The sequence below is a fragment of the Phascolarctos cinereus genome, unplaced genomic scaffold (genome assembly GCF_003287225.1).
Source record: "Phascolarctos cinereus isolate Bilbo 61053 unplaced genomic scaffold, phaCin_HiC Scaffold_726;HRSCAF=1367, whole genome shotgun sequence".
NCBI lineage: Eukaryota > Metazoa > Chordata > Mammalia > Diprotodontia > Phascolarctidae > Phascolarctos > Phascolarctos cinereus.
This window is the reverse complement of record NW_027556098.1, coordinates 29,266,553-29,291,809: the sequence shown is the minus strand read 5'-3', so window position 1 is coordinate 29,291,809 and position 25,257 is coordinate 29,266,553. Positions and strand designations below refer to the sequence as shown.

The window sequence follows — 25,257 nt, the reverse complement described above, 5'->3', positions numbered from 1 at the left end:
CATTTAGTGGGAAGGGGCCAAACAAATGGGTGTAAATTTGGAGTTTAGGAATGTTTCTGCTTTAAGGGACAAAAACCAGGGGATCTAGCAGCTTTTCAACCAATAGTCATGTTCAATAACAGCAATATTTATGGGGGCAAATAGATTTAATTCCAGAGTTAGCTATATGTACCTCCTCTTGAGCTGCCCGTCTATACTGTTAGGTATGTCATGTGGATTTACACGTCTTACATTTGCAACACACCTTATAAGTGCGTAGGTAGCGAAATAGGTACTTCAATCTCAAAACAAATCTGTAGTGTGATACAATAGCTCAAAAAGCCAGGGTAATCTTGGGCTGCATTATTAGAGGCATAACTTCCAGGAGTAAGGTAATAATCCCTCTGCATTCTTCCTTGATCAGATCACATCTGGAACATTGTATTCCATTCAAATGCTACATTTACAAATGACTTTGAATAGCAGGAGAGCATCCAGAGGATGTTAACCAAAATAGGGGGAGGCCTTGAGTCCAAGCTATAGGAGTATCTCTTGAAGGAAGTGGGAATGTTTAATATGGAGGAGAGAAGACTTAAGGGAAATGTGATAGTTGGATTCAAATATATGAGAAAGTGTCACATGAACACAGGATAGTCTTGTTCTGTTTGCCTTCTGAGTGCATTTGGCTGACAAATATTTATTAAGCACTTAAAATGTACCAGAAACTGTGCTAAAATGTTAGAATACAAAAAAAGGCAAGAACACAGTCTCAGCCCTCAAGGAACTCGCATTCTAGCAGGAGAAAACATCCTGCAAATGACTATGTACAAAAAAGATAATTATAGAGTAGATGGAAAGTAATCTTAGAGGGAAGCACTGGCACTGGAGGGGATAAGGAAGAAGGAAGGAAGGAAGGAAGGAAGGAAGGAAGGAAGGAAGGAAGGAAGGAAGGAAGGAAGGAAGGAAGGAAGGAAGGAAGGAAGGAAGGAAGGAAGGAAGGAAGGAAGGAAGGAAGGAAGGAAGGAAGAAGCATTTATTAAGTGTCTACTATGGGCCAGGTACTATGCCAAGTGTTTTTAAAAATATTATCTCATTTAATCTCACAATAACCCTAAGAGGCAGGTGCTATTATTATTCCCATTTTGCAGGTGAGGAAACTGAGGCAGAGAGGAGTTAAGTGACTTGCCCAAGGTCACACATTTAGTAAGTGTCTGATACTGGACTTGAACTCAGGTCTTCCTAACTCCAGGACAGTGTTCTTGTTCTATCCATTACCAAGCTGCCAAAGATCACTAAATTTGGAGGCAGGAGATCTGGATCTGACTCTTATGAGTTGTATGACTTTTAGCAAGCTACTCAAGCTTTTGAGCCTCAGTTTCTAAATATGTAAAACAGAAATAACAATGTTTACATTACAGTACATACCTCATAGGCTTGTAAGGAAAACGCCTACCACTGTCTTTGTCCTCCATGCTGTTAAGGACACCATGGCTCTTATTCCATAACCTAAAATAGTTTTCTTGTTTCTTAGTTCTTTACTATTTCACTTTCCCTGTAAGTTCGTTCTCTCTCTCTCTCTGTCTCTCTCTCTCTCCCCCTTCTTCCCTCCCTCCCTTTCTCTCCCTCTCCCACTCCTTCTCTTCCTCTCTTTCTCCCCTATGATTTCAGTGAAGAAATCATAGGAAAGATACAGGAAAAAATCACAAAATTATGACTTCTAGAAGGCTATAATCCATGCAAATGTCATGCACATTTTAATGCTAATTCTTATGCTAAGCTTTTTATGTAAATCTATCTATTAGCCTCCTGCTGTTTTCCTACATCTCTGTAACTTCCTAGGGAAAAAACCATTTCCTTAAAGGTCCTGTGTTAAAAAGACCATCCACAACAAGACTGATATTAGTATAGTTCTTTATTCAGTACTTTCTTTCTTTGTGACTGTATGGTTATAACCCTCCCTCCAACTAGTTCTTTTCTTTTCGGCTTTACATGCTTTTCTCCTCAGTTAGACAGAGAACCTCTACTTACTGCTGAAAAAAATGCTGCTAAATAATAGTAATAATTCACAATCATATACCACTTTACTAGTTTACAAAGCATCTTCCTCACAATGGAGGAGCAATTAACCAATTTCAATGTAAAATGATAGTTACTGAAACTGAGATCTATTGAAACCTTGTAAGAATCTAGTCCCATTTGGGCACAAATCTTTCTTTAGTAAAGAAAGTCATTCTGTACCCAGTTCAAAAATCTTGTCTCTTAGCAGCAAGATACTCAGGCTGTTTTTCTATGAAGTCAAAATATTGAATCACTTAATTTTAAAATACAGCTAAACAGGATGGGCAAAACATCAAAAAAATTTTGATGGGATTTTTTTCAAGTTGAATCAACTGAGCTGGACAGATATTGGCATCACTAGGCAAACTCTAAGAGTAAAAGTGGAAGTTCGCTGATTCATCTTAAAATTTCCATAGATTCCACATTCCTGGATCTCCTCTCTCCAAGGGGAGATAATAGGAATTAGGGTTGTAAGGGACCTGAGAGATTTTCTGGCCAATTTCCTTCCCTTACAACTAAGAAAACAGAGGGCCATAGAGTTGAAATGACTTGCTCAATCTCACACAGGTATCAAGGCAGAGCCTGGATTCCAACCACAGTCTTATTCCAAAGCTAAGATTCCTTCTCCTATACCAAGCAGAGGGAATGACAGAGCTTTATACACTGGTATAAATAAGGTTTTCCAATATTGGGCTGCCACTGTGGGTCTGGTTAGCACTTGGCTTTGGATTTCAGTTGTTACTTCATTGGTTTTTGAAGTTTTCATAGAAAAGGCACTTTTAAAAACATTTTTAGCTAGGCATAATGGTGCACACATGTAATCCCCATTATTTGGGGAGAGGGGAGGAAAGAGATTAGGCTAGTAGATTACTTAGCTTCAAGAGTACTGAGCTACAGTTGGGCTAAAGCCCATCAGTTGTTTAGTACCAATATTGCAAGCGTGGGTCATTAGGCTGCCAAAGGAGGGCCAAACTAGCCTAGATTAGAAAAACAGAACAAGTTTAAGGTTCTGGTTGCTACCAATATTTGGATCAGTCCTCCTGGGTGGCTACCACACTTCCAGTCAGGACAAGATAGTCTCTAAAACAAAAATAAAATCATTTTATTATAATTTTAATAACCAGAAATAAAAAAGCAATTCAAAAAAAGAGACGAAAATACTACATTTTTAAGATGTAAAAAAAAAAAAGATGTTGAATCCAATTATTCAAAAGTGATTGAATTTCTGGACTGAAAGAGTAGTCTTTAATGGTTCAGTATCAATTTGGCAGGAAGTGTCCAGTGGAGAACCCCAGAATCTATGCTTAGCCCTGTGCTTTTTAACTTTTTTTTTTTTATCAATGATTGGTATAAAATACCTGAAAGTCTTTCAAGTCTTCAAATGTCCATTTTTTTCATTCAGAATTTATATTAGGAGTAGGTGGGATGGGGAGTGGGAGAGTTGGGGGAGAAGATAAGAGGGATAGGGTAAAAAGAGAGGCTGAGAAAGAAAAGAGGGAGCAAAAATAATATAGAGGGAATTTCACAAATAGTAATTATAACTGAGTGTGAAGGGGATGTTTACAGCAGCTCTCTTTGTGGTGGCAAAGAACTGGAAATTGAAGGAACCATTTGCATTAGATCAATTTGGGAGTGGGGTTAAACAAGTTGTGGTGTATGGTTGTGATGAAATACTACTGTGTTATAAGAAATGATGAGCTGAATGATCTCAGAAAGACATGGGAAGACTTACATGAAATGATGAAAAGCAAAGTGAGCAGAACCAAGAGAACGTTGTCTACAGTAACAACATAGGATTAAGAACAACTCTGAGCACCTAAGTCATTTTGACTATTATAAATACATAAATTAAAAATAAAGGGGGGCAGCTAGGTGATGCAGTGGACAGAGCACTGGCCCTGAAGTCAGGAGACCTGAGTTCAAATCCAGCCTCAGACCAAACACTTGACACTTATTAGCTGTGTGACCCTGGGCAAGTCACTTAACCCCAATTGCCATAAATAAATAAATGAATGAATGAATGAATAAATTTTTTTAAAAAAGGACACATGAAAATACATGCTATCTGCATCCAGAGAAAGAACTGATAAATAGAGGTATGGATAGAATAATTTTACATATATATTCTATATGTGATATATATCACATATAATTCTATATGTGATGTTATATATAATATGTAGAATATATATACGTGTATACATGGACATATATGAGTATATGTGTGTAGGTATGTACAGAGAGATAGAGTTACCTATTTGTATATAATGGTAGCCATCTTTAGGGTAAGGCAGGAGGGAGGGAAGAAAAAAAGGAAAAAGAAGAAATTTACATGATAACTTGTATATTTAGAAGGAATAGCAAGTTGTACATGGTAGATTTGCAGTTTCATATGCAATCATCTTTTTTAATTGTACTATGTTATAGAAATGCTTGTTTTATTCCATAAATAAATTAAAACAAAAAGGGAAAAATGCAAAAAAAAGTAATTAAAAAATGATTGGTATAAAAGCACAGATGGCATTTGTATACTCTGCCCTAGTCTGGGGACAGATGGAATATTTTTTTTTCTGTTTTGGATACCACAATTAAAGAAGAACATCGATAAGTTGGGATAGTGGCTAAGGTAAGGTAGGCAGACTAGTGAAGGGATATGAGGCCATGCCATGTGACATTCAGATGAAAGGATAGGGAGGTTTAGCTTAGAGGAAGGAAGACTCTGGAGAGACACAATAAATATCTTCAATTTTTTTGAGGAGCTGTCATATATAAAGATTACATGTATTCAGTTTTGCCCCCAAAGAGTAGAACCAGGCACAATAGATGGAAGTTACAAAAACAAAACTTTAGGTTTGGTGCGAGGAAAACCTTCCTAACAATCAGAGCTTTCCAAAAATGGAATAGACTGTATTGGGAAATGGTGGGTGCCCCCTCCCTGGAGGTCTGGAAGTAGAAGCTGGGTGAACACTTGTCACACATGGGAGAGCCGGGCTCTCTCAGGTTGGGTCGGACTGGCTGCCTTCTGAGAGCCCTTGCAATTTCTCCAAATCTGTGAAAATGCTTTCGTTCTGTGTCCCTTTCCACATCTGTTTTATGCTTTGCAATCTCCAGCTCTTTCCTCAATCCTTCTTTCCTTGATAGAATTAATGAGCCTGACTTTACCTGCTATGAAAGGGGTAGTGAATAAACAAAGCAGAACGGCATGGGATGCACTCCCAAAAGGAGCTTTGGAAGAAAACTGTCAGGAGCAAGGTCTGCAGTTGCCACAGAAACACAATGTCCCACTAAACAAGGTTACTACTGATGAGGGGGTTTTAAATAGAAGAGCAATATTATTCTGCTACAAAATGCACAAGCCCTTTGGCAGCTAGAGAGCAATTCTCCCCTTTAACCAGACACTAAGAAGAAAATTAAAGAGAAAGAAAGTATAAATTATACCCTGTAAGAGAGCCATTCCTTCTGACCAAGACATTACTCATTCTAGGATCCCTCTTTTAAAATGTCAATACACAGAGAAGAGGAAGAGAAGGGGATCACAGAGAAGGGCATTGAGAGGGTACAGAACACAAACTTTGCCCTCTGCCCAATTTTGCCTAAGTTCTAGCCTGATCCTGAGGAGGCATTCCTGAGGACTATCGCAAAGCCTGCGTTGATTTTCTTTATTGCTATATAAATTACATATTTACTATTTATTTTCCCTGTGAATATTTTCAAAATTAATTTCAAAGCTTAAAATAATTTTGGAAGACTTTTCCTTCCTACATTAGTCTGTTAATGAACATCCAAAGAATGCACAATAAATATGCCTCTTCTGGGATGCAAATATCTGCCTGCAATCTCATTACGCTGTGTTGATAGCAAGGTCTTATAAATTAATCACTGCTGAAAACACTTTTCCCTTGGAATTCATTTGTGACTTCATAGAGATAAGTATTGTCTTATCTCCTCACTGTTAATGAATAAACAGAAGCAGCTCAGATTTATCCACAAAGACCAGACAGGGTATAGTTTTCCTGAAAGATAAAGTTTAACCCTGAACTTCTAGGAGTATCATTTTCAATAAAAGGTAAGGAATTCAGTCTTCTCTAATCTGTAAAGCAATGACCTGGAGGTTGCTACTCAGAAGGATGCTCTAATAGTAAAAGTCCAGTGACATTGGCCACAGGGCTTATCCAAGGCCCTGACCTCATCATAGGCTGATGGGTCACAAGAAAAAATGAATTCTAGGGCTACTCATCCAAATGCCCTGCCTTTGGCCCATTACCACTAGATTCTAAATCTGGGAAGTTTCTACAGCAGCCTGTCAAATGACCTGAAAAACCATTGCAGATACAGGATGATTTAATATAAAGAATATAAACAGTACGGCTTTCCCCCTCTTCCCTCACACTCTGAATGGCATGGTGCAGCACACTGGTGCACTTTTCAGGTCAGTTTCATTATTCTAATTTCAATTTTATGCATTCAAATGCAAGACTCCAAAGGCAGCTTTAAAATAGTATAGAATTAATTCTGTTGTCTCCCAAGAAAGGCAGTGTGCCTGGGATTGCACATTAATACCAATTAGGTACTAGCTTGGGGCAGCTTTATAAAGATAAACCATAGTATTCTCTTCTGTCTTGTACCAAAGTATTATCTGTATGTACTCATAAAAATAAAGAGAGGAAAAAAAAGAGCCAGGAGCAGAGATTGGAAAAAGAGTCAGATAAACCTTACCAGAACTAGCTTTTATCAAGAAATACTTCTATTGAGAGGTCAAGAATCATGTAGCCGTATCTACCACTAAATGAAGGGTAACCCAACTTTTCTGGATATCTACATATATTAACTTATCCAACCCACCTTTCTTTCTTTTTCATTCTTCCTTATTTCCTTCCTTCCATCTTTATTTTTTCCTTCCTTCCTTCTTCTGTCTCTGGTTATGTATGTATCATAAATTAAACCAGCACAAGAATGAGACAATTTCAAACTACTTAACTCCTAATGCAAATGTCAGCCAAACACCCTTGTATTCTTAAGTTGTCCAGCAGCACCCAAAAGAAAATGTCAACAAGGAGGAACTGTGCATAGTTTCCAGTAAAGACATCCCTAAGGATAAGAGGTATAAGTTGACAAGTAAGCCAATATCTGCATGTGTTTGTGGAAATCCAATTATCTTGATACATACCATCTTCCTCAACTCCTGATTGGAAACAATAATCACATTTGGTGGATCCCCAACAGCTGTGGCAGCTCCTCCAATATTTGTAAAAATCACTTCTGCTATTAGGACATGTCTGGGATCAAGATTGAGCACCTCACACAACCTGTTGAAGATAGAGGGAAATGAAACCACTCACTTAGCCTTTGATTAAATTGCCCTTCAGAATCTGAGAGTCTTATAGAAACCCAAATAACAAAAACAAACTTCATACTTAGGGTACAAAACACACACATACACAGACAACCAAAAGAAAATTAAAACTAATATGTATGGGCATGGCTAGCAGCCAAGGAGCTCAGATCATATAGTTCCATGCATTTATTTTACCTGTGATTCAGCAGCCTTATCTGCAAAAATGCAAACAAACCCACTTCTCTGCCTCATGGGTTTGGTGGGGAAGTACAAGGAGGGTGCTTTCATAGGCATGTAGGAATGGTATTTGTGCAGTGCACAATCAGCTCTTTTTATCCATAGAGCAAAGAGCTTATAGTAAGACAGACTTCCTTGAATGAGAGAGGACTCGGTAACCAGATCTCCTGAGTGAAAATTTCAGCAGCAGCACATGAAGCAATGGCATCAGTAGCATTCATAGCACCAACAGACTCACTTTGGGGTTCGAGATTACTTTTTATGTTGCTTTGTTACCTTTGCCTTGCCCCCAAGTTGGACAGCTCCTAAAGTGTATTCCAACCCATTCTCTGAGTCCCCAGTTTTATACATACTGAGCATCAGGAACATTGCTGATTCAGTTTAGGGTTTCACATCTTCCTCTCTCATGGCTGGGGGGAGATTTAAGCATGTCAACCACTAACAAATGCTGAGGTCTGGGAATTCGTAGTGTTTTATGCTCCCAGAGCAATATGAGACTAAATCCAACTATTAATTTTTATTATCAGTTGTCTGGAAAAGCTAGGGCTTTATTGTCTGGGCAGATATGTTGCATGGTGGATAGAGCATAGAGTCAGGAAGACCTGAGTTCAAATGCGGCCTCAGATACTTACTAGCTGTGTGACCCTGGACAAGTCACTTAATCCTGTTTGCCTTGGTTTTCTCATCTGGAAAATGAGGTGGAAAAGGAAAGAGCACACCACTCCAGTATCTTTGACAAGAATATCCCAAATGGGGTCACAAAGAGTTGGACATGATTGAAACAACTGAGCAATAAATAAGTCTGGAAAATACCTACAGAGATCTTATAGTCTCCCTTTCATCTCCAGTGAATTAGTGATTAGTCTCAGGAATATCACGATCCTTAGCAAGAAACCAAGGATGGTTTCTAGGAATAGCACAGTCAGTCCCAAGAAGAGAAGGAGTCATTTCATTTTTTGTCTCCTCACCCTTTTATATAACTTATCTCCAACCCTAATTTCAAGTCGCCAAAACACCAACACCAGTAGGAATTGGAGCAACAAAGTCCAAGGAAGGAATGTGTGCCATGGTCCTTGGGAGAAGTCACACAAAAAAACTAACGAGCAGATAGAAATTATTACCTACTGTTCCAGTGATCTGCATTGGTTATAAACAGCCTTTCCCTTAAAAAAAAAATTAAGATCTACTGAAGTCATAAAAACCACAATCAGTGGGAAAGTAAAACAAAACCTGTCAGATGTTTTTAAAAATGCACATTAGATAAAGTTTGTGCAAAGCGTCAGACAGAAACAGGATCCACTTCAAGACACAGTTAAACATCTGATATGAGTTTAGGCTAAAAATATCAAGATTGTACCACCAATGGCTTAAGATTCATAAAATTGTGCTTAGTTTGAATAGGGAAAACACAGACTTGTTTACTGACTTTAATATCAGGATGAGAGAACAAGTATCCTTGGAACACAGAGTTCTTAGACAAACCAATAGAAGAAGAAGAAGAAGAAGAAGAAGAAGAAGAAGAAGAAGAAGAAGAAGAACAACAACAACAAACAGAAACAAACAACAACAACAACAACAAAAGAACAAGAAGAAGAAGAAGAAGAAGAAGAAGAAGAAGAAAGAAAGAAGAAGAAGAAGAAGAAGAAGAACAACAACAACAACAACAACAACAACAACAACAACAACAACAACAAGAACAAGAACAAGAAGAAGAACAAGAACAAGAACAAGAAGAAGAAGAAGAAGAAGAAGAAGAAGAAGAAGAAGAAGAAGAAGAAGAAGAAGAGAAAACTGATGAAATCCCCTATTTTCAGAGGTGGGACATGATAAAATGGTAAAATCCATACAAATTCATGAAACAAATTCACTGTTTTTACAAACTCCATGATGGCATTAAAGGGAAGGTAGAGATGTTTTGTGTGCATCCTCAACTTTTGAAGTTGATGGCAGCAGCATCCCTTAATGTCATTGTCAGAAACAGAATAATGACCTAAATGCCTCATTGGTCTGATTCAGTCTAGTGTTTCATGTGTTCCTATCTCACAGCTGGGGGGAGGGGTTAAGTATGTTTACCAGTAACAAATACTGTGCTCTAAGAAGTCATAGGGTGTTTTATGCCCCCAGAGTAATAGGGAACCAAATCCAGCTATTAATCTTTATTATCAGGAAAGTAGGAGAATTTTTTGGTCTATTTCATCGCCACAGTAGTGACAGCATGCAATTACATCTGCAAAGTTATAGACAAGGGGCAAGAAACCCAACAACTGAGGAAAAGAAAGAGCCCAGCATGGTAGACATCCAAATATATAAATGTATAAATCCTATTTTTCCTTCTAAGAATAATCATAAAAGTAATTATCTGGCTAACTGTAACTATAAAACTAACTATAGACTGAGAAAGCTGAGTTAGATCTCTCAAAACTCAATGTTTCTCTCATCATCGTAAATTTTTAAAAAACATCTTGTCTCTATATCACATTCCTTTATGAAGACCTCAGATTTTTGAAGGGCTACCAACAACTTTCAGTTCATCGCAAGAAGATTACAATAATACTCCAGCTCATGTGTGACCTCATCAATGTGGATATCCCTTCTAACAATGTAGGTTAAAACCCATATATACCTGCCCATCCTATGTAATTCTTTTCTGTTTCCTCCATCATGCTTACTAATGTTGGATGGATAGGAGGCCAAGATCTAAGGGGAACTTCAACTGTGTCTTTCTTAACTTTTTAATTTGGAGCAAACCTATATACTAGTTATGGGTCTGCCTAGGTCTGGCCCATGCAGTCAAGCAGAAGTTGTTCTATTATATATTGACTATTTATTCCTTTTGGACATGCTAATGCCTAAGAGTAAAAACTGTATAAAGAAGTAATGCTCTTTGAATTATTTTAGTGGATTACTCCACGATGCTTTGTTCATCTGAGTAGGGTTCAGTGAGATGTTGCAGACCCAGGGAGAAGGGAGGAGCGTCCCAGTAGGATAGCATATTGAGACCCAATGATGAATCTGTATTGTCTGTGTTCTTTAATTAGCACAGTGAGAAACTGCCATGCAGAGTAGAGTTAGGGAATGGAAGAGCACCTGCTCTCTGAGAAATTCAGAGGTTTTAGATTCCCCTGAAGCCCCTGTCAGTGCTAAGTAGTTCTCTACTCAAGAGGGCCTAGCTGCCCGGGTGAGTGTGGGAGACCACCATTTATTTTCAGGCTAGAGAAAGCAACATCAAGTTGTGGTCAAACAGTTGTTTATTATGAGATATAGGTATGTGACACAAGATGCATTCTGAGATAACCACCAGCCCTCATCATTCTCTATCTTATCTCACAGACTGTTGCCTTTCTGTCTCTCTGTCTCATTTTTCAAAGGAAGTCTAGTTTATACTCTGAAACATTCTCAATAAATTACCAAAATTGCAGAAACTTTTTCTAGCTCACCCCCACCCTAAAATAAAACCAGAGACCTCTTTTCACATGGATTAATTTCCCCTCTCTCAATCTTGATCAAATAATTTATAAATTTTGAAAAAAAAATCACTGATAATAAATGGGCATGTAATTTAATAACAGTATCAAGTAACACAGAAATACAAATAAATATCCCAACAAAATAAAGAAGGCTATAACGTGACTAGGGTCATCTCTTTCTCCCTTCCTCAGACCATACTTGCATCCAGTAAGAAGGGGACTGAAACAGAAAGAGGATGAACTTTAAAATCTGAGTGAATATTTTCCCAGCTCTGTGCACTAGGGAAAGCAAGGGGAAGAAAGAAGCTGTTGAATGAACTTCACTTTAACCAGCTGCCACAAAAACCAATTAGGTGTAATCTCAGATTCAGTCGACTCCTTCTACTTTGATTCTCTCCTTGCTTTCCCTGGTCCTTATATTCTCATGTTTCCACCTCTGGTCTGCTTTCCTGGCCTGGCACCCCAAAACTTGGGCATAAGTTCCTCCTCAAAATCACTAGAATCTCCAACAAAGTGAGTTTTATAAAAACCCTGCACACAGGCTAGACCAAACATTCTCTATCATCCCAGAGAAGTCTTCCCAAATCTATGATCCTGGGAGAGACCTCCAAAGTCTCCCACCACATTCTTGAGCTAAGTAAGGAGATTTAATGCTGAATCTTGGCAACCTGGGGCTATATAGGTCAAGGTCATTCAGATAATCTAGTGGTAAAATTAAAACTAAATCCAGATGTTGAGATTCCTGGTCATTAAGACTTTCCTTTCAACCTTACCAATCCTAGGTGTCCTCCATCAATTCAAGAACAAATTTAATAAATGTTTATTAAGTATCTACTATATGGAAGGCAACAGGCTACGGACTGATGATACAAAGATGGAGAACAACATAGCTCTTGCCCTCAGAGAATGTGCAACTGAAAAAATATACAAAAATAGGCATGCTGCAGACAACCTCATGAGATGTTGTGGCTATTCAGTCATTTTAGTTGTGTCCGAGTCTTCATGACCTCATTTGGGGTATTCTTGGCAGATACTAGAGTGGTTTACCATGTCCTTCTCCTGCTCATTTTACAGATGAGGAAACTGAGGCAAGCAGGCTTAAGTGACTTTTCCAGGGTCACACAGCTAGCATGTGTCTGAAGCCAGATTTGAACTCAGTTCTTCCTGATTGCAGGCCCAGTGCTCTATCCATTGTGCCATTTATCTGCCCTTACAACTGCATGAGAGAGTCAGGCTGAAACACCTGAATCTAAATTCTGCCTCAAGTATTTACTAGCTATGTGACTATGGACAAGTCATTTTATCTTTCAGTCTCAGTTTACTCATCTGTTAAAGGTGGATAATAAATAGTACCTACCTTATAAGTTTGTTTGGGTGATCAAATGAGGTAACATTTCATATATATATATATATAATATATATATATATGTATATGTATATATATATGTATATGTATGTATATATATATAAATATAAAGAATTTGTAAATCTTAAAGTTCTACCTAAATGCTAACCACTATTATTATTTGTGCAAATATTCATGTCCTTATTTTACAAATAAGGAAACTGAGGCTCAGAAAGATTAAATGAGCTGTGTATACACACAGAGCTAATAAATATCAGGGTTGGGATTTGAACACAGGTCATCTAATTCCAAAACCAAGGCTCTTGCCACTACATTAGACAGTTTCTGGTAGTAGAATGGAATTAGACCCAAATGAAGACCTCTAGAAGAGCCAAGAAATGAGGTCTTGAAAACTACTTTTCTTTAAAGGGATTCAAAAGAGGCAGGGAAAGTACTGTTAGGGGGAAAAACAAATATTTTAGCATACACAGCTTGAAATAGAGCTGTAGAAAATGGCAAATTGTCTCCATGAACTATTGTGTGTGGTCATCAAGGAAGGTCCTGTTTCTTAGCAAGACAAAGGCCTGCTCTTTTTTTATTAATTTATTTTTAGTTTTCAACATTCACTTCCATAAGCTTTTGAGTTTTTAATTTTCTCCCCCACCCTCTGCAAGATGGCATGCAATCTGATATAGGCTCTACATATACATTCCTATTAAACATATTTTCACATTAGTCATGTTGTAAAGAAGAATTAGAATCAAGTAGCAGGAACCACAAGAAAGAAGAAACAAAACAAAACAGAAGGAAAAAAAGAGCAAAAAGTATGCTTCTGTCTACATTCAGATTCCATAGTTCTTTCTCTGGATGTGGATGGCATTTTCCATCATGAGACTTTTGGAGATGTCTTAGAGCAAAGGCTCACTCTTACCAAATGGTTTGGGGCTAGAATGATGAGAATCACAAAGAGAGGGAAGGTTTTTCTTGTTTGTTTTTCACCATAATTTCTCCAGGTCTGTTGCATTTTCTGAAAGATAGTGTCACATCTTGGCCCTCAGACCATCTCACCATAGCTTGCCTCCAGTTAATCAACTTATCCTAGTCAGACAGACTGTCTCCTGAAATTCTTTTTCTTCAAAGACACACATTTGCAATTTCTCAAACCCAGAAATCTCCCCTGTATTTCCTTGGCTAGCTGTGTCCCCCTTTTTTTTTTTTCAATTTCACCTCTCAAGTTCAGTGTATGCCAAAAGTAACTGATTACTCAATGTCCTTGAGAGATAAATTTTGCAAAAAAGAAAACCTTTAACTTGGAAATTGTGTGCGCATTGAGTTTCCATGACAAATTTATGAGAGAACACAAAGTTGCCCAGAATATCATCTTCGCCATTGGAGGGATTACCTGCCTCTGGGATATCATAGATCCAAAATATCAAAGCATTATTGTGTCTGGTACATGACAAGGGAGTAATCCAGCGATCAACAAAAATTTATCAAGTGCCTTGTGTATGTCAAGCTCATACCTGTTACTGGGGACAGAAAGACAAAAAATAAAACAGTCCCTGCCCTCAAGGAACTTCCATTCTATCATGAGGTGAGAAACAAGACGGACACAAGAATCTTGCACTGATATTTAATTATTTAGAATTTGAAATTTTTAAGTCATTCTCATTTTTGATCTGCATCAAGATAAAAAAATTTCAACCTGATCACTCATAAAGCTGACCTTACGAAAAGTAAATAGTCATTGCTTACCTTATGGTAACAGGTGTAAAGAGCAGCATGGTGGTGACATTGTCTAAGAATGCTGAAAGGAATGCAGCAATGAGACACAGAATGATGATCATGGCCCACACTTTGCCTCGAGACAGCCAGTATGCCTAATAAACACAAACAAATACCGAAAGAAAAGCCCCCAGCAATTAGTGATTTCCTTGAATACATAGTTGATTTCATTTATAGAGACAAGTTTTCATGACAGGCAGTATGGTATAATGGAAAATCATCTGGCCCAATGTCTAATCTTATTTTCCTATTTAAATAATAATAATAATAATAACTAGCATTTATATGGTACCTTCTGCATGCCACTGCTTAGTACTTTACAATATTTTACTCAAAGTACTATAATACTTTACTCATTTGATCCTCACAACAACCCTAGGAAGGAGGTGCTATTATTAACTTCATTTTACAGCTGAGGAAACTGAGGCAAACAGGGGTAAAGTGACTTATATACAGCTGGAGAGTGTCTGAGGCAGGATTTGAATTCAGGTCTTCATGACTCCAGGCTCAACCCATGTCACCTAACTGCCTCTAATTTATTTTATGTATCAAGCATGTATTTTTTCTTCGTTAAAATGACTAATGTTAACTTCCTCACAGGGTTGTAAGGATTAAGAGGTATACAAAGTTCTTTACTGCAAAGCACCAAGACCATTCAACTCATTTTAATTCAACACAACGTATTAAGTTCTAGCCCTGTTTAAGGCAAGTTTGGGTATAGAGAAACAAAGATTAGAAAAAAAAACAGCACAACTCCTATTACTTTCAATGAGCTTACAATCATGTTTTCCCAATCAGATTGTGAACTCCTTAAGAATAAGGACTTTGGGTTTGTTTGGTTTTTTGTCTTTTCTTTGTATCCCCACTACTTCGTACAATGCCCGGCATACTTTTGTTGTTGCTCAGTCATTTCAGTCGTGTCTGACTCCTTGTGATCCCATCCTGGAGTGGTTTGCCATTGGGTCTCAATTATTATAGGATAATACATGTTAGATTCACTTCTGCATAGTTCCTGAACCCTGCTATCCAAACCATACTGTATCTAACCCGTGCCAAACTAATTCAGCCTTTGACTATATAAATGATCCAATCTAAAAATGTGGGGAATGCAACCTATACCCCTCATCAGAGGCTATATGCCACAAATGTCAGCATCCTCACATTCTCTGATTGGAGCAAAACAGAGCATTAGAGGGACTTAGATGTTCCATTATGTCCATGATTTCTTCACTATCCAAATACTCCGCTTTCTATAGACATTGCTAGTCTAGCCTTTTACTCTCTGCCATTCACCAGAAGAGTAGAAAATGAACCAGGTTTATTTTAGAGAAGTTTGCTATTTTCTTGTATGTAGTAGGTGCTCAATAAATATTTCTGCAATAAATAAATTAATCATGCGTCTTGCTTCCTAGTCTCACACTCTTTACACACTCCGATTAATGTTACCTTCAGAATGTTTAGCTTTTTCTGGGAATGAGAAAGGTCAGCTTACAAATAAAAATTATAATAATTTACCAAAGGAAAAAACGGCAATATCATTGCTCAATCATTTGCAAGTATAATGAGGGTGGACCTGTGATTTTCTTTTGATTCACCCACACTAATGCCACTCAAAATGAACCTTAAGAATGCACAGTGTAAAAAGGGATCACAAAAATTACTCTATTAAACAATATAGTTATCAGAAATGGATGACTTGTAATGCTTTATATCAAAAAAGAAAAGCAAAAAATATATATAGCTGTGTCAATCTGAACTTACCTGCTGAAATAAAATTACACAAAAGATTTAACCCAAGCATTCATGCCTTTATCCACATCTCTGATTATTTTATGAGCATAAAAATGGTCATAAGAACCATTAAACTCTTTCACATGGGGACTGTTCACTATTCTCAAAGAGACAATTCAGAAAATATGCAGCTTTTCTTAGTGATTTGTTTATAAAGGGCAATTGTATTTGATAAATGTAGCTATATGAATACAGGAATATATGTGATTTCTAAATTCTACAAAAACTTACTTTTACTGCGCAATAGTCAAAAAATCCAGTTTCTGAAAATATGGCCACTAAGATCATCTATAGGAGAAAAAGAAAACACATGATCAAAGCAAAGGTACTCCTAAATTCAACTTTCATTTATATATTTTTTAAAAAATTTAAAACAGAGGAACGAAAACTTCTCTCTGATCCCAAGTTTTTCTCCAATACCAAAAGCTAGTATTATCTGCAATGGAGAAACATCAAAATCTTCTAAACACTAAAAAGGAGTGAAACAAGAATTTTCACTGTCACCACTACTGTTTAACATAGAATTGGCAATATGAACTATAGCAGTAAGGCAAGAAAAAGAAATTAAAGGAACAATCATTAGAAAAGTGAAAGGAAAAATTATATTTGCAGACAACATGAGAGTGTACTTAGAAAACCCTAAAGAATAAAAAAAAAACTCACTGAGACAAATTCAGCACAATATAAACTCAATCCATAAAAATAAAATATAATGCAACTAAGAAATAGCAGAACATGATGAATATGAAAGTGAAGAGTTTAGAAATACCCATGGGTTAAAATATGTGTTTTAAAAATTATTTTATATGTTTATTTTATTTATTATTTCTTTATAATACTTAAATATAAATAAATATATTTAAGTGAATATATTTATTTTTATATAAATTTTATTATAAATTTTGATATTTAATATCCATGGGCATTTAAAAACTCCTTTTTTGAAATCATCATATATATTCACATATATGTATGTGTACATATATATGTGCACATATACATATCTATAAATCAGTAGGCTCGCTGAAAAATAGAACTATTTTATTTGAGGAAATAGCGGTTTGAAAGAAAAGTAGAAGCAGAAAAACAAACCCAGAGAATCACTATATTGAAAAAATATATATTTTGAAGCTTTGAGGAAAAGAGTGACAGATCTGTAAGACAGATCAGAGATTAGGTATTTTTAAATTACCAGACTTCACAACAATAGTAAAGAAGAAAATAACAAGACCAATATTTCAGGAAATAATAGAAGAAAATTTCTCAGAAATATTGAAAGTGAGGAACAGTTTACAAATGGATAGAGCTCCTAAAATACCAATATGGGTGAACCCAAAACATATGTATTTTGTATATATATAATGTATATGTATTATGTATATATGTGTGTGTGTGTATATATATATACCTTTGCACACATTATACATATGAATATACACACATATATGTATGTATATATAATTGTTATGTTTCAACATTAAAACAAGATATCATAAGCAAGCATGAAGATCATCTAAAAATATCAATTCAAATTTCATAGAATTTTTCCACAGAAACAAAAATTGAGATACGACATACTGAAAATTGATATGCAGAACTTTATTCCCAGATAAGCTTTCCAAAAAAAACTAAGTTTAAAAAAAGTAAAATTTCAAAATTAAAATTCAAGATTACTCTGAGTAGTTCATAGAATGGAAGATTAATCTCAGAGTGCTGTATGAGGTGAAAAACCGGCAAGAGCATTGAACCTTTGGAACAGCCTTGGGTCAATTGTTATAATCAACAGATAATTTATAATTTTGATTACTTACTATCTCAATACAATCATCATAGGAGATTAAAAATAACAGTAGTATCATATTGGTTAGCTAATAAATCAATGACAAAATTGGGGTTGAGAGAGAAAACCAGAAAGGGAATAGAAGAAGATTGACTTGTCTTTGGTCAGATTTCTGAGAAAGAGAGAAAAGGCAATCACAGAGAAACTCCTAAAGTAAACAAGAGGGGAGAGGGTGATGTTTTCACCAAAAAAAAAAAAATTAGTTATTAGCATAAAATAGAGAAACTTAGTTCATTGAGATGATGGGTATTAAATTTGGGGAAGTATTAGTACTGATAAAATTAGGAAAATACTGTTCCTGTACCAAATAATAAAAAAATTAAACAAAAATTGGTAGAAGATAAGTCCAATTTAACAAAATTAACTGTTCCCAAACTTGAAATTTCATCTCCCATCTTTATTCCATGTAGCCTGATCCCCACAGTGTATTTCTTCCTGATTTCTACTTGTTAGAATATTAACTCCTTTCAAGGTTCAACTCAGATATCACTTCCTATGTGAAGCATTTCCTGATCAGCCTTTCAAAAAAGCATTTTAATTGCCCATTCTGTGCCAGGCACTGTGCTGAGGACACAAAGAAAGCTCTAGCAATGTACATACAAGATAGAGAGAGAGTAAATAGGAAGTAATCTCAGCACAGGCACTGGAAATGGGTGGGGTTCAAGACAGGGCACCGCAGAAGTTGGGTTTTGAGTTGAGTTTTAAAGAAAGCCCAGAGATAGAAACAAGGGACAGCCAGTGAAAAAGCTCAGGAACCCTGAGATGAAGTACTGTCTGCGAGCAACAGCCAAAGGTTCAGTGTGGCTGGACTGCAACGTACCCAGAGGGGAGGAAGGTGTGAGAAGACTAGAAAGGTAGAGAGAGGCCAGACTGTGAAGGGTTTTAAAAGCCAAACCAAGGATTTCCTTTTTATCCTAGAGGCAATATGTAGTTACTAGTATTTTCTGAGGAAGGGATAATATGGTCAGACATGGTTTAGGAAGGTCACTTTGAGAGCTGAGTGAATGATGGACTGGAGGGGGGAAGACACCTATGGCAGAGAGACCAACCAGAACTCTACTGCAATGGTCCAGATGTGAGATAATGAGGGAAGGTATCAGAGTACCTTTCCTTCTCCAGCTCATTTTATAGATGAGGAAACTTAGGCAAAGTTAAGTGACTTGCCCAGGATCACACAGCTAGTAAGTGTCTGAGGCCAAATTTGAACTCAGGAAGATGAGTCTTCCTGACTCCAGGCCTCGTACTCTATCCACTGTACCACCTAGCTGCCCAATACATCTGTGTATATGCATGTGTGTGTATATGTGTACATATATATATAAACATGTGTGCATACATACATATGATATGAAGGTAGGAACAAGATTTGACACAAAATTGGATATATAAAGTGAGTGTGAGGAATCAAATGAAGGAACAAGATTTCAAGCTTAAGTAACTGGGAAGATGGTGGTACCCTTAAGAGAAATAGGGAATTTGGGTAGAGAGGAGAGTGTAAGGGGTAATGAGTTTTGTTTTGAACATGTTGAGTTTAAGACAACTGCAAGATATTTAGTTGTGATGTCTAACAAGTATTTGGTGACATTTGGAGATCAGGAAAGAGGTTAGGATCACAACAATAGATCTGAGGATCTTCTACATAGTCATAATAAGTCAATCCATGGGAGCTGATGACATCACCAAGTTATATAGTATAAAAAGTGAAGAGGGCCCAAGACAGATCCTTGGGGGAAATCCACAATTCGTGGAAGAAGATACAACAAAAGAAGGCGAACAGCAATGATCCCATAGTTGTTAATACCCTCTCCCACCTTAAATTATTTTGTATATAGTTATCCATCTCTACATTATACCCCTTTCAGTAGAATTTAAGTTCCCTAATGGTTTCATTTTTTTCTTTATATACTCAGTGCCTAACATGGTGCCTTGCATAGGGCCTAATACATGTTTATTAAACTGATTTAATTAAGCTCTAAAAATAAGAATGAAATGATGAAAGAATGAAAACCATGGCTGAAAAAGTTGCCAAAATGAAATATCCAATGTCAAAAAAGTTGTCAAAATAAAATGTCTAATGTCAAAATACATACATAGAATAGAATGGTGGTATCAAACTTAAATAGAAACGGATCCCTTCACGACACACATTAACTTAAAGAACCACAAATTGATGTTATTTATGTTGTATTGCATTTTTATTTATTTTGTAAAACATTTCCCAATTTCATTTTATTTTAATTCAGGCCATACTGGGGAGTTTGGTAGCCTATAGGGTGCAAGTCTGACACTCTAGCATAGAAAATATACATAGGAAGTCAGAATGAAACAAAATTATCATACTTCACTTAAGTCAAGAAAATCCAAAGAGGAAGTGATAATATCAGAAAAAAAAAAAACCTAAATTCAAATTAGAAACCACTAAGAAGGATAAAGAAGAGAATTATTTATATATAAAATTATTATTAACAGTGGGTAAAGATAAATATTTAACATCTAAAAACTTAATGGCATAGCATCTAAGTATATAAAAGAAAAGTAATTGGAAAATAATTTCCAAAAATAATTGGTAACATAAATTTTGATAGTAGGGGAGTTCAATATCTTACTTTCAGAATCTGATAACTGAAATAAATTAATAACAAGAAAGATGAATAAAATAAAATAACAATAAAGATGAATAAAATGCTAAGAAAATTAGATTTGACAGATAAATAGAAAGAATTAAACAAAAGGTAATAAGTATATTGTGTTTCAACTTTACATGGAATAATTACCAAATGTTATCATGTTCAAAGGCAAAAAGCAGTTTTGAACAAATTAAGAAAGATCAAAATATTAAATGTTATTTATGGATGATAATGTAATTTTTAAAAAGTAATCAACAATGAAAATCTGATCAAAAGATATAGGTCTACATAAAAGTTAACTATTCACTGAATAATTATTGAACAATAAAATATTGAAATCATAATGAAAACACTAAAAATAATCTTATAAATGCAACATATCAGAATTTACCAAACACATGCAAAGTAGCACTCAGAGACAAATGTATACCCTTTACTCATAGAGAAATTTTAAAAATTAAGTTTTACTGTTTGCTATTGGTTTTATTTGTTGTTTGATTTTTTGTTGGGTTTTTGGTTTTTTTGGTAAGGCAATCAGGGTTAAGTGACTTTGTGAAGGTCACACAGCTAGTAGATGTCAAGTGTCTGAGGCAGGATTTGAACACAGATCCTCCTAACTCCAGGGCCAATGCTTTATCCACTGTGCCAACCAGCTGCTCCAATTCCTATTGTTTTTGCAGCATAGTCATTCCCAATACATCTATGCCCCAATATCGGACCTTCTTCAACAATAAAGAGCAAAACCAAGGGATACAGCAACCATTCTGATAATGCAAGACAATTGCATCCTTCATCCAAAACAGAGAAGAATAATAAATTGTTTGAAGTTTAAAATTAGAAAATGAACAAATTAAGACATTACAAGCAAAGTAGGAAATTGGTAATAAGAGAAGAAAGCAAAAAAAAGAAGAAAATAACTGAATTGATAAATAAAAGGAAGCTATGTTTTTAAATACTAATAAAGCTGTTTTAAATTATAAAGTTTATTCAGAAAAGGCAGAAATGATTATCAAATTACAAAATCAATAAGGAAAAGTCATATCAAATGTAAAAGAAATAAAAAGAACTACCGAAGATAACAAAAGTAAGGTTTTAAAATAAATGGATAAATATTTACAACTTTATAAAATATTCCAAGTAACAAAAGAGGAATTAAAGAATCTAAATAAATCAAACTCAGAAGCACCAATTACATGAATTATTAACTGAATATCATATAAAAGACCTCAGCACCAAATATATTTTCAAATGAATTTGATATTCAAAGAATATTCATAATATTTATTCGTTCAAAGGATAAATACCCCTGTACTACAGAAACTGCTTTCAAAAATTCTTTCTATGAAGCAAATATTATTTGATCACAAACCTGGCAGAAATACAGCAAAAAAAAAAAAGAAGAAGAATGATAAGCCAATATCATATCAATAAATATTAACGTAAGTAAACATGTTAATAAAATAGGTAGATTATAGTATCATTTCCAAAACAAAATGTTCATTATGACCAAGTAGGATTTATACCAGAAATACAAGAATGATTCAGTAACAAGAGAACAGTCAGTATAAAAATTACATCAGTAAGAAGAGCATCTGATTTTGTTAGTAGATGCAAAAGATGATAGTCTCTGATGAGTTAAAGTTGTAGGTTACCCAAAGGATATAGGAGATGGACATGGTAGGTGCATACTGAAGCATCCTGCCAACACAGGAGAAGTAGAATAAATAGAAAAGTCCTTGATCAATTCAGTTGCCTTTCAAAGCTACTAGATGAACAGGAGTACTCTTACACAAGAAGTAAATTTAGATTGGTTGATGAAACTTGCTCACAAGCTAGTTTGTAGGCTAGAGATTTCAGCATCTGGCGTTTTAGAATTGAAGTCTTCTAGCTAAGCCCCTGAGGAGAAACTGATTGTGAAATAGATGAGAAAAGCCAGAGGTCTATGCCTCTGCATCAGTGTGAGTCTCTTCCCCTGATCCTTACCTCCTACCCTGCCCACCCATCCCCATACACACAAAGACATTGCCCAGAGGAGGATCTAGTAAACTTCAGAGGACCAAAGGATCAAGACCTCTCATTGATATTCTAGCAGAATCCCTGAGATAGCAACTGCTAGCAACAGTGTTTCCAGTAAAAGGATTTCCAAGAACTGTGAAAGTTCTCCCCAAAAGGAGGATGTGCTTGTGAAAGAGTATGTCATACACTTTGGTGAGCACTTAGAGAAGAAATTATTGATCAATTTTAGTTGTAATGAGTTCGCTAAGACAAGTCATGCCAAACTAATTTCATCTTTTTTTAAATAAGGTTACCAAATTTGTATGATGGAGTAGCACTGAATCTGTGGTTTCATTAGTACAGAGAATTCTGAATGAAAGTACTCCCTCTACCATTTGAAAGAAAAAAAGGGTTAAGTTTTACTTGCACAATGTTTAACATAGAGGTTTCGAAACTCCTCGTTTTCTTCTGAAAAACACATGATCAGTATGATGGTAAGGGGGGGGTGATGAAACTGAAAGAGAATGCACATGCTTGATAACTTCATGCATAGTAGCTTCTCCGCCCCCAGGCAGGGCTTAGACGCCATTTTCTGGTCATGCAACGTATGTGACAGGAGGAGGAACATGTCAAGAGGAAATATGTGAGAGCATACCTGGAACTTGCACACTCTGTGGTACCCAGCCAATGGAGAAACAGAGGAGGGACCTTGCGACTAGTAACAGGGATAAAAGGTTTTGCTGTATCAGGCGTCTGGTGTGCCTATTTACATAGCGTGCCTGTTTTTGCAAAAACACTAATAAATTTATTTTCCTTTGTGCTTAGTATATGCTACTCTGTATTGTTATTTTGTATATCTTTTTTGTTTTCTCTTGAGTAGGGATAGGGATTTATCTCACATCCCTTTGTAAACTACCTCTTCTGCCTCTCCCCCTGCCCCTTTCCAGTATGTCACGTACAATGCTTCTACTGCACACTCAGATGTTTCCTGCTAGTGATGATGTTACATAAATTTTAAATAAATTTATCAGTTTGTGAGCGAGTCTTTGGTAAGGACCATTGTTTCTTACACAATGTAGACTGGCACTTTCTTCTGCTTATAGTCTTAGAGAGTTGCCTTTGCACCCCGACAAGTAAAATGAGTTGCCCAGGATCGAAGACCTACTTATGTGTTAGAGGTGAGACTTAAATCTGACATGCTCAGATTTGTATTTTTGGAAAATAATTTTGACAGCCACTTGTCTTTAATAACATATGGAAAAATTCTGTCCTGGCACTAACCTACACAATACTTTTATCAATCACTTGAACAAATAAGGGTATTTCAAACATCCTAGTACAGTTTGAAGCTTTTAAGTTTTAGTAGCTTAAAACTGTACTAGGTGTTTAGGATACCCTGTACATAGAAGGCACATATATAAAATTTCCAGATGAGAGCTTCTATCACAGACTTAATATTTAAAAAGTTAACAACAGGCTGGAAAACTTGGTCCAGACTAATGAGTTGAAATATAATAATAAGTGGTCTAGCCATTTGGGAAAATACTTTAGAACTATGATCAACAAGGTAAACTGTGCAGACCCTTTCAACTAGTGTCACCACTGCTAAGGCTTATGCCACCCAAAAGATCAAAGTAAGAGAAAAAGTACCCTATGTACAAAAATATTTATAGCAGCTTTTTCCATGGTGGCAAAGAACTGGACACTAAGGGGGGTATCCATCAATTGGGGGATGACTGCCCATCAAGTAGGGAATAACTGATCAAATTATGGTATATAGATATAATGAAACACCACTGTGCCATAAGAAATGATAAAAGGGACAGTGTTAGAGAAGCCTAGATAGACTTATATGAACTGACATATGTAAAGTAAGCTTAATCAGGAGAACAGTTTATATAAAAACAACAAGGTAAAAACAAATTAACTTGGAAAGACACAAGAACTCTGATCAATCCAGTAATCAACCATGACTCTAGAGGACCAAAAATGAAGCCTGAGATTCACTTGTTGACAGAAAGGTGATAGACTTAAGATAGAACAAGACATGCGTTTTTGTACATGGCCAATGTGGGAACTTATTTTACTAGTCTATGCTTATTTGTTACAAGGACTTTGTTTTTCTTTATTTTTCAGTGAGAAGTAGAAGGAAAAAAGTGCTTATAATCAAATAAGTTTTAAAATGTTTTATTTAAAATAATTTTTAAAAAGTTTTAAAATAAATTTTCAAAATTTTTATTTAAAAAAAATAATTTTTAAAAAGAAATAGAAAAAGGGTGAGAATAAAGTCTTTCAAGGATCAAAATATCAACAGAATATATAAAGGATGGAAGAAGATAAGGGTGGGGGGGGATACCTAAGAGGTTTAATCCAATATATAAGTTCAATATGAATCGAGTGTGACCATGACTAATAAAAAAGTTAATATAATAACTTTGTGCTTAGTATATGCTACTCTGTATTGTTATTTTGTATATGCTTTCTCTTGAGTAGGGATAGGGATTTATCTCATATCCCTCTGTAAACTACCTCTTCTGCCTCTCCCCCTGCCTGTTTCCAGTATGTCACGTACAACGCTTCTACTACGCACTCAGATGTTTCCTTCTACTGTTACATAAATTTTAACTAAAGTTAAAATTTTCCAGTGGCTGACCTCAGCAGCCTCCCTAGATGATGGAAGATGGTTTCAATTATTCACAAGGTTTAGAGCTACCAGTGAGGTAACTTTAAATAGCTATTTGGAGAACTGTGGGCTCCTCTAATCAATGAAAGCTTAAGGTGGAAAAGAATTATTAGGC

General features: G+C 35.9%; 1 protein-coding gene across 1 annotated transcript in view; it reads right to left on the bottom strand.

Annotated features, from left to right (window-relative positions):
- Positions 1 to 25,257, bottom strand: part of OCA2 (OCA2 melanosomal transmembrane protein) — a 542,641-nt gene that overhangs the window by 349,406 nt on the left and 167,978 nt on the right. Inside the window, exons 11-13 of the mRNA XM_020992730.2 lie at positions 16,229 to 16,285; positions 14,177 to 14,301; positions 7,205 to 7,343 (exon numbers count right to left, since the gene is read on the bottom strand). Coding sequence (XP_020848389.1) covers positions 7,205 to 7,343; positions 14,177 to 14,301; positions 16,229 to 16,285 — 321 coding nt within the window. The remainder of the gene's footprint in view (positions 1 to 7,204; positions 7,344 to 14,176; positions 14,302 to 16,228; positions 16,286 to 25,257) is intronic.